The sequence below is a fragment of the Myotis brandtii genome, unplaced genomic scaffold (genome assembly GCF_000412655.1).
Source record: "Myotis brandtii unplaced genomic scaffold, ASM41265v1 scaffold76, whole genome shotgun sequence".
Classification (NCBI taxonomy): Eukaryota; Metazoa; Chordata; class Mammalia; order Chiroptera; family Vespertilionidae; genus Myotis; species Myotis brandtii.
This window is the reverse complement of record NW_005371037.1, coordinates 704,476-716,449: the sequence shown is the minus strand read 5'-3', so window position 1 is coordinate 716,449 and position 11,974 is coordinate 704,476. Positions and strand designations below refer to the sequence as shown.

General features: G+C 47.0%; 1 protein-coding gene and 1 pseudogene across 1 annotated transcript in view; one reads left to right on the top strand and one right to left on the bottom strand.

Annotated features, from left to right (window-relative positions):
• Positions 1–1,535: 1,535 nt before the first annotated feature.
• LOC102263384 lies at positions 1,536–4,234 on the bottom strand (annotated as a pseudogene).
• Positions 4,235–7,869: 3,635 nt separating this feature from the next.
• Positions 7,870–11,974, top strand: part of PANX1 (pannexin 1) — a 28,650-nt gene continuing 24,545 nt past the window's right edge. Inside the window, exons 1-2 of the mRNA XM_005883076.2 lie at positions 7,870–7,948; positions 11,249–11,388. Of these exons, the coding sequence (XP_005883138.1) occupies positions 7,870–7,948; positions 11,249–11,388 (219 nt within the window). The remainder of the gene's footprint in view (positions 7,949–11,248; positions 11,389–11,974) is intronic.

Sequence of the window (11,974 nt, the reverse complement as noted above, 5' to 3'; positions counted from 1 at the left end):
ACACCAGCCAGTGACCACATGGGGCTGCCCTTGTTGGCTCTGTGGTTTTTGATGACACTTTTATGAAAGTGAACTTTGGGCCTAGAACTCAGGACCAGGCTTCTGAGGAGATTGAGGCTGGCCCTCTCCTGCTGCTTCGTGTGTTACTGACAGGCCTTGCATTCCACAGTGCCTGTCCTTCTCCACTCCGCCCTGCCTCCATGCCCTGTCACTCATTCCCAGGGCATCATCACATTGGGGAAAGAGTAGGGCCACACGCGTGAGGTTGTATCGCACCTATACCAAATGTTATCTGTCCGACTTTGGGAGTTAATCTCTCTGAACCTCTATTTCCTCATCTGACAAATGGGACTAAATATGATGACTGGTGCCCTGATAGGTTTTTAGTGGACTGAGTGAAAGCATCTAACTAATTCCTATCCAGTCGTAGTAGTTAGTAAATGACAAGTGTTCTCCTTCAGCAGGTGACTGTGATGGGAAGTAGCTTCTGTTATCAGCACATAGGGCAGGGATGAGGAACGTCTGGCCCTCGGGCCATATAAGGCCGGTGAAATCATTTGGTCAGGCCCTGCCAAGGCATTAGGGGTGAGTTCATTAAATGTTTGACCAAATATAGCAGGCTAATTGTTAAGTTTATAATGTTGTATGGCCCACGAATGATGTTATAAATATCTAAATGGCCCTTGGCAGAAAAGAGGTTCCCCACCCCTGTCATAGGGGAATACCAGGATAATGTGAGTGTCACAGATGCTCATAAGCCTTTTTTCCCCTAGCGTGTGAATGGTTTGTGCCACCAAGTAAGAGGATCTGGATGAAGCAAGCTGCAGAGGAGTGTGGCAGGCACACAGTGCCCACTCACCCCAGGCTCTTCCTCTTGGCTCCGTTTGTTCACGTGCCCTGTTTCGGAAGTGCTCTCTGGTCTTTGTGCATTTTTTATTTTATTTTATTTTTTGTGTGCCTTACACAGCAGCTTCAACCCCTTCCTTATCACACCCCTTTATCCCACTAGTATGTTTTCATCAGGATTGTTGCTGTTTGGTTAGTGTTCTAGGTTCAAAGTCTGCAGAAGGGGTAGGGGACACCTGTAATAATGTCCACATTAAAATTTTTTAATTAATAAAATCTGCAGAGATTTTGCATGATATGCCCCAATCCTATAATATCCATAAATTTTGTTAATTTTAGTGCTTCTCCAGAACACTACATTAAAAAAAACAACACACCCACATAAATAGTATTATAGTAGAGTTATTTGTGTTGATTTCCCTTCTACCTTCCATCTGACCTTTTGCATTCATCTTCATTTCATGGAACCAGAGTCTTTGGCCTGGACCAGGCTAGGACCTAGAGGTGATGGAAGAAACTTCAGACAGACGTGTGCTGTGACTGTTTCTTCACATGATCCCTCACCTGGACAATTACAATAGGTCCCTAACTGGTCTCTGCTTCTATTTTTAACCCAAAGGGCCAGTTATTGACATAACATCCAGTGTGAACCTTTTGTTTATTTTTTTAACAGGCTAAATCCACTTCATTTATTTCTCTTGCATAAAATTAGTTGTGGCCACAGCCGGAGCCTGGGTCCTCTGTGCAGAACCTCTGGTGGGGTCTTTACGAGATGGTCAGTGAATGCCTGAGAGGGAGACTTGGTGAACATGGTCTCTTTCCAGAGGTCACAGGTGAGGTGGCTGTAGGCCTTGGAGGCATCAAAGGTGGCCTTGGCGAAGTTGCCCCGGGTGGCAGTGCTGCTCCTGGCCGAGGTGTAGCAGTCATGGATACCCGCCATCAGCAGCAGCACCTTGGGCACAGGGGCTGAGACGATGCCAGTCCTCGGTGGTGGGGATGAGGTGCACCAGCACAGAGCCACAGCGGCTGGTCACCTTGCAAGGGCTGGTGTGGGGCTTGTTGATCTTGTTCCCCCAGTAGCCTCGCTGCACAGGACAGTAGAGAGCTTGGCCAGGATGGTGGCCCCACAGATGGCAGTGGCTGCTCCCTTTGAGCACTTAACACCCAGACAACATGTCCATTATAGTTCCTAATGCCGACAGATGCCTTGAACTGGGTCCTCTCGCCACCATATGTCTGCTTTTGCACCAGCAAAATCTTCAAAACTTTGTCCTTGAGGGGTGCCCCCAGGAAAAAGGTCAGTGACCTCAGATTCCTTGATGGGCAGGGAGAAGGGGTAGATCTCCTCTAGGGACTCAATCTTCATGCCTTCACCAGGCGGCCTAGCTTGGTGACAGAGGTCCACTCCTTGTGCTCAACCTTGCCTCTGTGAGCTCTACGGACTTGGCCCTGGCCCCGACCAGCCTGGACTTCAGCCCCGTGTGGCTGCTAGATCCTCCATGGAAGCTGCTGCGGCCTCCCATTCCGGGACCAGGGGCCAGACGCCCTTCCACAGCACTGTGCTGTCTGCCATTTGCTGTTTCCTCAGAGAAGACGCCAGTGTAAACCTTTTAAAGTGAAAATCAGAAGATGTCTTTGCTTTTAAAATTATTTTGTGTGGATTTTAGGATTGAGCAAATGAGTAACTATGATACAGTTGGGAGCTGGGGTTCTCACTGTAAAAGAAGGACGACACAATCATGGAATAGGAATAGCAAGGAAGAACCCAGTGGTGTTGGATTGGAATAAAAATTTCAGTATAAACACACACACACACACACACTGATTTCCTAGCTGTGTCTTCTGAAAGGGCCTGGGAGCAGTAGTCACGAGTGCATCTAGCATCTTGGTTTTAAACTTTTATTACCCACTAAAAGGAACTGAGGGCTCCTTGGAGAAATGGCGAATGGCAGGGCTGGGGCAGGGAGACTACAAGAGAAGCCCAGAACATCTTGTACCAGGAAGTGTGGATGAGGGGGGCCTATCAGAAGGACACAGGATATACTTTGACACAGCGTGAGCATCCAGATGCACAACAGTAATGGATTATAACATATTGAAAAACAAGAAACTGAGAGTCCATATTGATACTAAAAAACAATTGCAGGGGAGGGGAAATTCCTCCTTATAGTAAAACTAGAGGCCCGGTGCACGCACGGGTAGGGTCCCTAGGCCTGGCAGGTGATCAGGGCCGATCTATGGGGTGATCAGGGGGCCCCCCCACTATCACCCGCCTTGGTGGGCCTGGCATGGCCTGCTCGCTGCACCCCCTCCCCCCGCCACTGCCGCTGGTCGCCTCCCTCTGTGGGGCAACCAGTGGGGCAATTGGGGGGGCCTCTGCTGGCACCCGCCTTGGCTAGCCTGGGGCCTGCGGGTTGGGGGCAGCTCTTGCATTGAGTGTCTGCCCCCTGGTGGTCAGTGCGCGTCATAGTGACCGGTCATTCTGCCATTCGGCTGATTTGCATATTAGGCTTTTATTGTATAGAGTGCCAACTAATAAATGTAGAGGGAAGGATAAAGTTGGAAAATCTTCATTTTGCAATCACAGTGAAAAATAGTGGCTTCAAAAGATAGTGGGGGAAATCTGAATATAGATTACAATATTGTATCAGATTTTTCTAATTTTGTGATTGCATTGGGTTATAGAAGAGAATGTCTTGTTCTTAGAAATACACACTCTGAGAGTAAAGGGTTATGATCTTTGCAACTACTCTCAAGTGGTTCAGAAAAAGAAAAGAATGCGTATATTACCTATGCCTATGCATAGAGAGAGGACATGTGGCAGAATGTTGGTAGTGGTTGAATCTAAATTCCAGAGTGTATGGCATTTCATTGAAATAGTCTTTTTTAAAGATACTGTGTTTTATGCAGGTTTACAACTTTTATTTTTTTCTTTCCGTTTTATTGAGATATAATTGACATATAACATTGTGTAAGTTTAAGGTGTACAGCATAATGATTTGACGTATGTATTAATTGTGAAATGATTGCCACTATAACTTTAGCTAACACCCCTCACCTATTATGGTTATAATTTTTGTGTGTGTGATGAGAACTTTTAAGATCTACTCTCAGCAGGTTTCAAATATACAACCTATTGTTGTTAACTTATAGTCACCATGCTGTACCTTACATCCCATGACTTACTTTTCTTAGAACTGAAAATTTGTGACTTTTGACCACCTTTGCTCATTCCTTCACCCTCCACCTCCCATCTCTGGCAGCCACCAATCTGTTCCCTATTTATAAGAGTTCTGTGTTATTAGCTAAAACATATAAGTGAGATCACGCACTGTTTGTTTTCCTCTGTCTGTCTTATTTCAGTTACCATAATGCCCTCCTCGTCCATCTGTGTTTACGCAAATGGCAGATTTCTTCTTTTTTTATGGTTGCATAGCATTGTAATATTCTTGTAACATTTTTGTAGGTCTGAAAAAAAAATCAAAATAACATGTTTTAAAAAGAGGTGAGGTAACTACAGCAAAATGTCCATATTGTTTTTAAACTCCTAGGTATCTGTTATATAATTTTCTGTATGTTTGAGTTAGTTAATCTCAGAGGACATTTTTAAAAATAAAATAATATTTAGATACACCGAGTAATTTTTTGCATGTTTAGTAGAACATTGAGGTTTTATATGTCTTTCTTCCTCTGGTACCCAGGTTATGAAAATTTTATTCACTGGGCAACTGTTAGGTTTTACACTGGGTTTATACAAGTTCTTCTTTTGTGTGGTTTAGACTCCTGGGCGAGCTAAGGGACTGGGCTCTCCACCAGAGGAAAGAAACCCCTCAAACCACTCCTGAGTCCTCTTGCCTCTCCTTCTGGGTATAATCCAGCTTCGTGATTCCTTGGGGCTGTCGTCTCAGTCCAACTTCCTTTTCGCTTTCCCCTCTTACACTTAGCAAGCTATATAATATTAGATTGTTTATGCCATCATTTTTTTTTTAAATGTAACTTCTTTTTATATTTTATTGATTTCAGAGAGGAAGGGAGAGGGAAAGAGAGATAGAAACATCAATGATGAGAAAGAACCATTGATCGGCTGCCTCCTACACGCCCCCTACTGGGGGGTTGAGCCCACCACCCAGGCATATGCCCTTGACTGGAATCAAACCTGGGACCTTTCAGTCCACAGGCCAATGCTCTATCCACTGAGCCAGACCAGCTAGGGCGTCATCATTCTTGATTTAATTAAAGGAGCCTTGTAGGTTCCATCTGAGGCTCACCAGCTTGGTTGCATGTTCCCTGTGGTCACACATCCTGGACCATGTGGTCGGTCAGTACAGGCTTATATTCCCTCCTCATGAGCGAGAGCAGTGTGCACTGAGGGGCCTTTATCTAGCATGTTAGACCCAGAGGGGAAAACAGTTCTGAAATCCTGAGCAGTTGTCTATTGCTTTGTACAATGTGGGTGGGTAGTGAAGTGTCTGGGGACTTCTTGGAACTTGTTTAGAAGTTTACATTTGATGATGTCCATCTTAGCAAAGGAGCAGATGTTAGCCCTGGTTGGCTTCTCTTTAAAAGTCAGGCTTGGCTGTAGACATAAGAGCTCTGGTGAGTCATTTTGGTTTAAAGGAAAAGAAGACTGTCATTTCAATTAAGTTTTGTTTTGTTTGGGCTACAGAGAGTACTTATCTTTTTGTGCCGGTTTAAAACTCATGTGTGCCTTGGGGTCAGTTCCTGCAAAAAACGAAGGCAGTAATGGACAGTTTGGGACTTCCGGGATATATTTAGTTGCTTGGGTTTAAAAGCTGGTCTGGATGGAAGTCTGATGGGGAGGTGAAAGGGGAGAAATTTGGGTCTTTTTTCTTTTCAATGTAAAGATCTATTTGGCTTTATTGAACAATTCATGAATCAGACAACATCCCATCTAGTAAATGGAAAGGTGTTCCTTGGCTCTTTCTTAAGAAAGAGAAGATATTCTGAGATTCTTAGAATGTTGCTGCAGTTTATGACAACTGGGAGCTCGGAGTATTCGGCAAGGTAGAGTCCTTTGGGGCAGACCCTGTGGGTCATCCGGTTTTATCATGTTGGGGTCAAAGGTACTTTAAACAGACCCAGGCCTGTTTTGTCCCATGGGTGCACTGTTCTGTGTTTAAGATCTGACCACCACCCATCTCTTTCTCTCTTCTGCACATTCATGGTCCTCTTCACGTGATTATTCTCATTGAACTTGAGAGTTTATAATCGTTTTCCGTTTTTTTGGGCAACCTTAAAATGAGCCAGAATTTTTAAGTTCGGTGCTTTCTAGGTTGTAGTATGATATAAATAATAAATAAATAAATAAATAAATAAATAAATAAATAAATAAACTAACAAATAAATAAATAAATGTGTGTGTGAATATAATTTATATTACTTTGAATTTAAACCGAGTTTTTGTTTTGCAAAATAAAAATATTTTGTAAATTTTAAGAAGCTATATAGATAGTAATGATTATAATTGATATCATCATTATTTTACTCTAGTTTTACTTTTTAACCTAAGAACAGCAACCCCAGGGTCTACTGTTCCCCTCAAAGAAACTCTCCTGTCTCCTCCTTTCTCTTTCCACCACCTATGACTCAACCTTTGTCAACAACCTGTGCTCTATGTCTCCTCTCTCTTGTGTCTGGAAGCTGAAGACAGACACCCAGGATGATAACCAGCTCTGCAACTACTAGCCACGTGATTTCAGTGCCTCATCTTTAAAATGGGGCTAAAAGTACACACAAGGGATAGTTCCCTGTCCTTGCTTGCCTTCTACTGCCTCTTCACTCTTTCCAGTGTATCTGTTATTTCAGCTTTAAATCTCTTCTATTTGAAAGGTCCTCTAAAGTTCTCCCAGCCAGTTACCTAGATCCTTCTATTCGTGTTTTTATTTTTGTTAAACTTGTGGTTTTCTTAACTCCTCAAGCGGCCTGAGCCCTGTGCCACCTCACAGTTGTAGGTAGCATATAAATGCAGAAGCAAATACCGGGAACATTCTCACACAGCACCTGGGAGTGGGTGTTTGTCAGGGGACACAGGGGCTTGCTCAGAACTTACAGCCCCTCAGATGGGGGTTAATGATGCATAAGAGTGAAGTGAAAGCCTGTTCAAGGGAGCGGGACCATAGGTAACTAGGCCAAAGTCCTCTTTTCAAGGTTGGACTGGGAACCGAGAGGGCCTTGCACAAGCTGTGTGGGTGCCATTGAGAAACCACTGGACAGGCTTGCCCTTTCTGGCTCTGGCCCTGTGCAGCCTCGGGTTCTCCACCAGCTGCTATAGGTGTAAGCTGCCTGGGCTGCCACTCAGGGAGAAGGTGTGACCCTCGCCTGGGCGCCCTGGGCTCCAAGCCGAGTCCAAGAAGGGGGTCAGGGAGGATGTCTGTGGTTGGGTTACTTACTTAGCAGATGTTGTCGCTTCTTCCACAGTGCCCATGAACACATGTTTCCTCCTTGTGGTCTTTCATAATATCAGGCCAGACACATGAGGGTAAAGCCCACAGCTCCCTCTGCACTCTCAGCTAGGGGAAAGTGGTGTTCTCTGTTCCCTGTATAAACCTGAGACTCGCTTCATGCTTTCTCTACAGTTGTGAGGGCAGTGCATATCTCACTAAAGCTGCCCCTAGGAATCAGTGCTCATTCAGCCAACACACAGCAGGGTGGAGGCAGAGTGTGGGACTCGGGCCCTCGGGCCCTCGGGCCCTCGGATCACTGTGGGTCAGGGGGCTGTTTTCTTGGCTATCAAACAGGGATACTTGAACATTGAGACAGTCTTTATATTAGTACTACTTTGAAATGTTTAAAATACCAGACAGGTGTTATTTATATGATACGGGGGGGGGGAGGGAGGGAGAGAGAGAGAGAGAGAGAGAGAGAGAGAGAGAGAGAGAGAGAGAGATTGAGATTGATTCTCTGTCAACCCTACCGACCAAGAGTTGAGATCTTACTAGAGGAGATGAGACATACCTGCATGTTTATTCAGCATGGTTGAAGGTGATTATCTGCGTGTCTCTGATGGCTTTAAAGGGCTCTTGGAACTCATTGGGGAAGAAGCTTCATGGTGAAGGTGACCATCTGCGGTGGGTTTTGAAAGGTGAGCCATGGAGGTGGGCGTGGAGGGGCTTTGACTTAACAAACAAGTATTGGAGAGAGGGCCCCAGGTAGAGGGAATACTGTGAGGAAAGGCTCAGAGTTAGGAACGAATCAGGCCTGTGCAAGCTCCAGCAATAATTGGGTTGAATTGGAGCATCAGTTTGGATTTATATGCTGCGCAAAGGAGAACCCGTGAAAAAAGCTGAGCCAAGGGAATGTCAGGATTAGAACTGAGCTTTAGGATGAATAATCCAGGGGGAATCTGGAAGCTTTCCTTATGGGAAGGTTACTAGGCAAAATGTAAACCACCAGTGCACCTTTCGATATTATTTTGAAAAGTGGGATAAAGGATGTGGGAGTACATTTGGAGATGGAGCGGGATGGTCCAGGACCCAAGCATCCTAGCCCCATGGCAACAGCTGAGCACCCCGACACGGGTGCCTTTAAGCCAGGCTGAGCTGTCATGCCCTGGGTGAAGGTGTGGGGCTGCAGCAATCAGCACATGCTCGTCCCCCTACACCCTCTTGTTTTGCCCCTTCCTTTACTCCTGTTCTTCACTCCCAGTTTGGCTTCTGCACCTGCCTGGCTCTTGACTTCCTTTGTTTCCCATTTCTGGCCTGGGAATACCCAATACCTGGGGCTTGGTCTGGTTCCCCAGATTGGTCCTCGACCCTTCCCAGGAAGCTCTGCCTGTTCTTGTCACTTGGAGGAACTATTTGTTCAAACCATCCCAACTCCAGCTGGGCCTGGCTCCTAGGACCTCCTTCAGCATGGCCTTATTGGAGGAGTGTTCTAAGAGAATGAGAGTTGGACACAGTTTCAAATTCTGGTGCTACCATTTTCTAGGTTGGGTGGGGGATTACTGAACTACTTTGAGTTTTGGGTTCCTCCAGGATAAAATGAAAATAACATGTATCTCTTTATCTCTTTATCCATCTCCCTCTCCCTCTTTCTCTCTTTTTCAACTTGGTTGTGAGGTTTAAATGAGGTGATGATTTAAGAGCTGCTTGGTGTCCTATGAATATTGGTTGCCCGCTATCTTTTCCTCTGGCCTTCTATTCCAGATGAAGGACATTGACTTGTGAGCTCAGCGCATCCTCATCTCTGTCTCTCGTGCCTCAGTTATATTTCCTTTCTTGCTCTTTTGCAAACGCTTTGAAATAAAAAGTTTAGTTATTTATGCTCCAGCAGTTTCTACCACTGCCTTGGTGTAGGCCCCTGAGGTCCCAAGACAGAACTTGAAGCACATTTTCCAATAGAAAGAATGTTACTGTATGTTGGCTACGTGTACTAAGAGAACAATACCTAAGGAACACATGGGCCAGACAGGTTCTCATGAAATCCTAACAGTGTTGTCCATTTTCATGAAAAAATATTTGAACAGATGTTGCCAAGCAAGCGACTTGCCAGGACCCACCCATGTGTAACCTGAGCATGCCTGTCCCTCTGTGCCTCGGTCATCATGCTCAGGATGTCTGGGTGGACAGGGCCACACAGGAAGCATTTGACAAAGTCCTGCTGATGGGAGAGCAGTGTGACCTTAGCCCCATGGTCCTGCGCTGTCCTGACTGCTCTGTTCTTGTAAAATGTGAGAACTCAAGTTTATTGGGATGAGAGAGTTGGAAGGGACCTGAAATACCTTACCTACCCCCAACTCATACGTAAGCCATTCCTAGCAGGTATTACAGGCAGGTTCCAGTGGCACCTGACTTTCCACAGTGATCTCCACGGGCTCTTCCTGAGAGTTCCTTTCTCGATGCCTGTGGACATAAAGGCACCGATGAAGAAGAAGGGATGCTCAGGGCCTTGCCCATTGCCCTTCCGCCACCACAAGAATCTATTCTCTGGACAACATCCCCATCATTGCCCTCTCCTGTCACAGCTATAAAGGCCACCCCCTCCCCAGGGAAAAGTGACCCTTCTAGGCTTTTTATGCCCTGGGGAGTAGGGAAATTCAGTTCAGTGTCTTCTCACCATCCCTGTCCCCTCTCTGTAGGGAGGGAAGAGAGAAAGGTGGGAGTGCCCCCACCTTTAAAGCTGTAACAGAATACACTAGTTACTTCGGGTAGAAGAGTATAATGCTTATTACGCAACCACTGGGAACCAGGCGCTACACTAAGAAGGTAGACATTAATGCCATCGCCCTTTTGGAGATCCTTGGCTTTGGGAGGTTAGGTGACTTGAGGTCGCGCAGCTGTGAGTGGCAGAGTCAGGTTTCAGTACAGCTAACATCAGCGCCCACGCGCCTAACACTTCCTCTCACGCCGCACAGGATGTGGACAAGCGTGTGCCTGCTCTTGGCCTCAGCAGCTGGTCCCTGTGCCTGTGACACACCCAGGCTCCTAGGTGTGCTGATGGGACAGGGAAGTACGGCTGGGCTAGGCGCTGCCAGGAGAGGCTCAGTGCCAGGTGCTGTGCCTGCTGTCAAGGACGGGGGGCACGGCCTCAGCCCTGCACCCCAAAAGTCTTGGCCAATTTCCCACATGGCCTGTGTGAGTCAGGGGCACACAGGCCCTCGGGGAGCGTGAAGCGTCTTCAGGTAGTTGGGAGTGGTAGCATTTGCAGAGTGATGTAGTCCCAGTTTGCAGAGGAGAGGACTAAGTTCTGAGCTCCCAGAAGAGCAAGGTAACAGCAAGCAGGACCCAGCTCTCCTGACTCCCCATCCAGCACCCATCTCCCTGCCTGGAGGCTTGCCTTCCAGAGCATCTGCCTTCCAAATGTAAACACTTGGGCTGCAGTTTCAGCCTGCGCCTTTTTTTGTTAGAGGAGATGGAAAGCTGCTGGTTTGTCATCAGGCAAAGTATTGCCAAATGTTCCATCAGCCTTCTCTTCCTCGGGCTAAAAGTTCTTTGTTTCTTTGTTCCAAGAGGCCTTCCTTTCTAGTCTACTTGTCTGCACTGACTCTCCTCCTCCCTGCCCCGCCCCCACCCTATCGTCCCCCTCCTTTCTCTCATCCCTCACCCCAAAGGGAACCAACTCTATGCAGGTTTCCTTCGTACATCTTTGGTTCTGGTTCTTTTCCTGCTCGCTTTTTCTTTTTATGGTGGTTTTACTTCTTTTAAGGGTTTTCCCCACCTGCGTGCAAGCTGCTGTCATGACCAGTGTTGGCCCCAAAAACCTTCAAATACTCGGCTTTACCACGCACGTGGGCATTTGGTTCAGCTCTGCCCTTACACCTGTGTGGTGCTCCCCAACTTAGCTCACACTGAAAACCGGAGGCAGGAGGGAGAGGCGGGTGGGGTGGGAGGGGTCCAGACCCTGCGCTTCCATTCACCTGGAACAATCTGTTTTTGTTTCTTAGGTACACAGATAAGCTGTTTCTCCCCAAGTTCTTTCTCCTGGCGTCAGGCTGCCTTCGTGGATTCTTACTGTTGGGCTGCCGTTCAGCAGACGGACTCCTTGCAGGGCGACGCTGGAAACCTCCCCCTGTGCCTGCACAAGGTAATGGGGACGTTTCCCCATGTCACCTGTTTGCTTTAGAGATGTGGGTACCGAGGCCCAGAGAGGCTGTGCCAGCCCTTGCCACACAGATACATCCGGCCAACCGGGGGCTTAACTCCGATTGTACAACCGTAGCACTTTAAAATCAGAAGGAGCCTCAGAGGAACTTGGTCCAGCACCTTCATTTAGCAGATGGGGAAACTGAGGCACTTTTTGCATTTTACCTCCATAACGGCAGGCACCTCATGTATCCTGGTCACCTTTCTATCCTTAAGGCCCGTCTGAGTGTCTGGCTCGTAGTGGGCTCTCAGTACATTTTGAATGCCTGAATGAGCATTGTTAGATAGTGGCAGAGAGGACCCAAGCATAGCTTTGGGACCAACAGAGAGTTCATTTGCTTCCAGCCGGCGTGTGACTGAGCACCGAGCCGCCCAGGGATGACTCCCTCCGGGGGTCTGGGCTGCAGCACAGCTTTTGGAATAGATTCCTTTGCTTTCTGATGGACACAGACACTGCAAGGAAGGGGAGACACTGCATAGGAGACGCCTGTGACCTATAGGGAAGAGGTACAGGCCAGGAGCTCTGT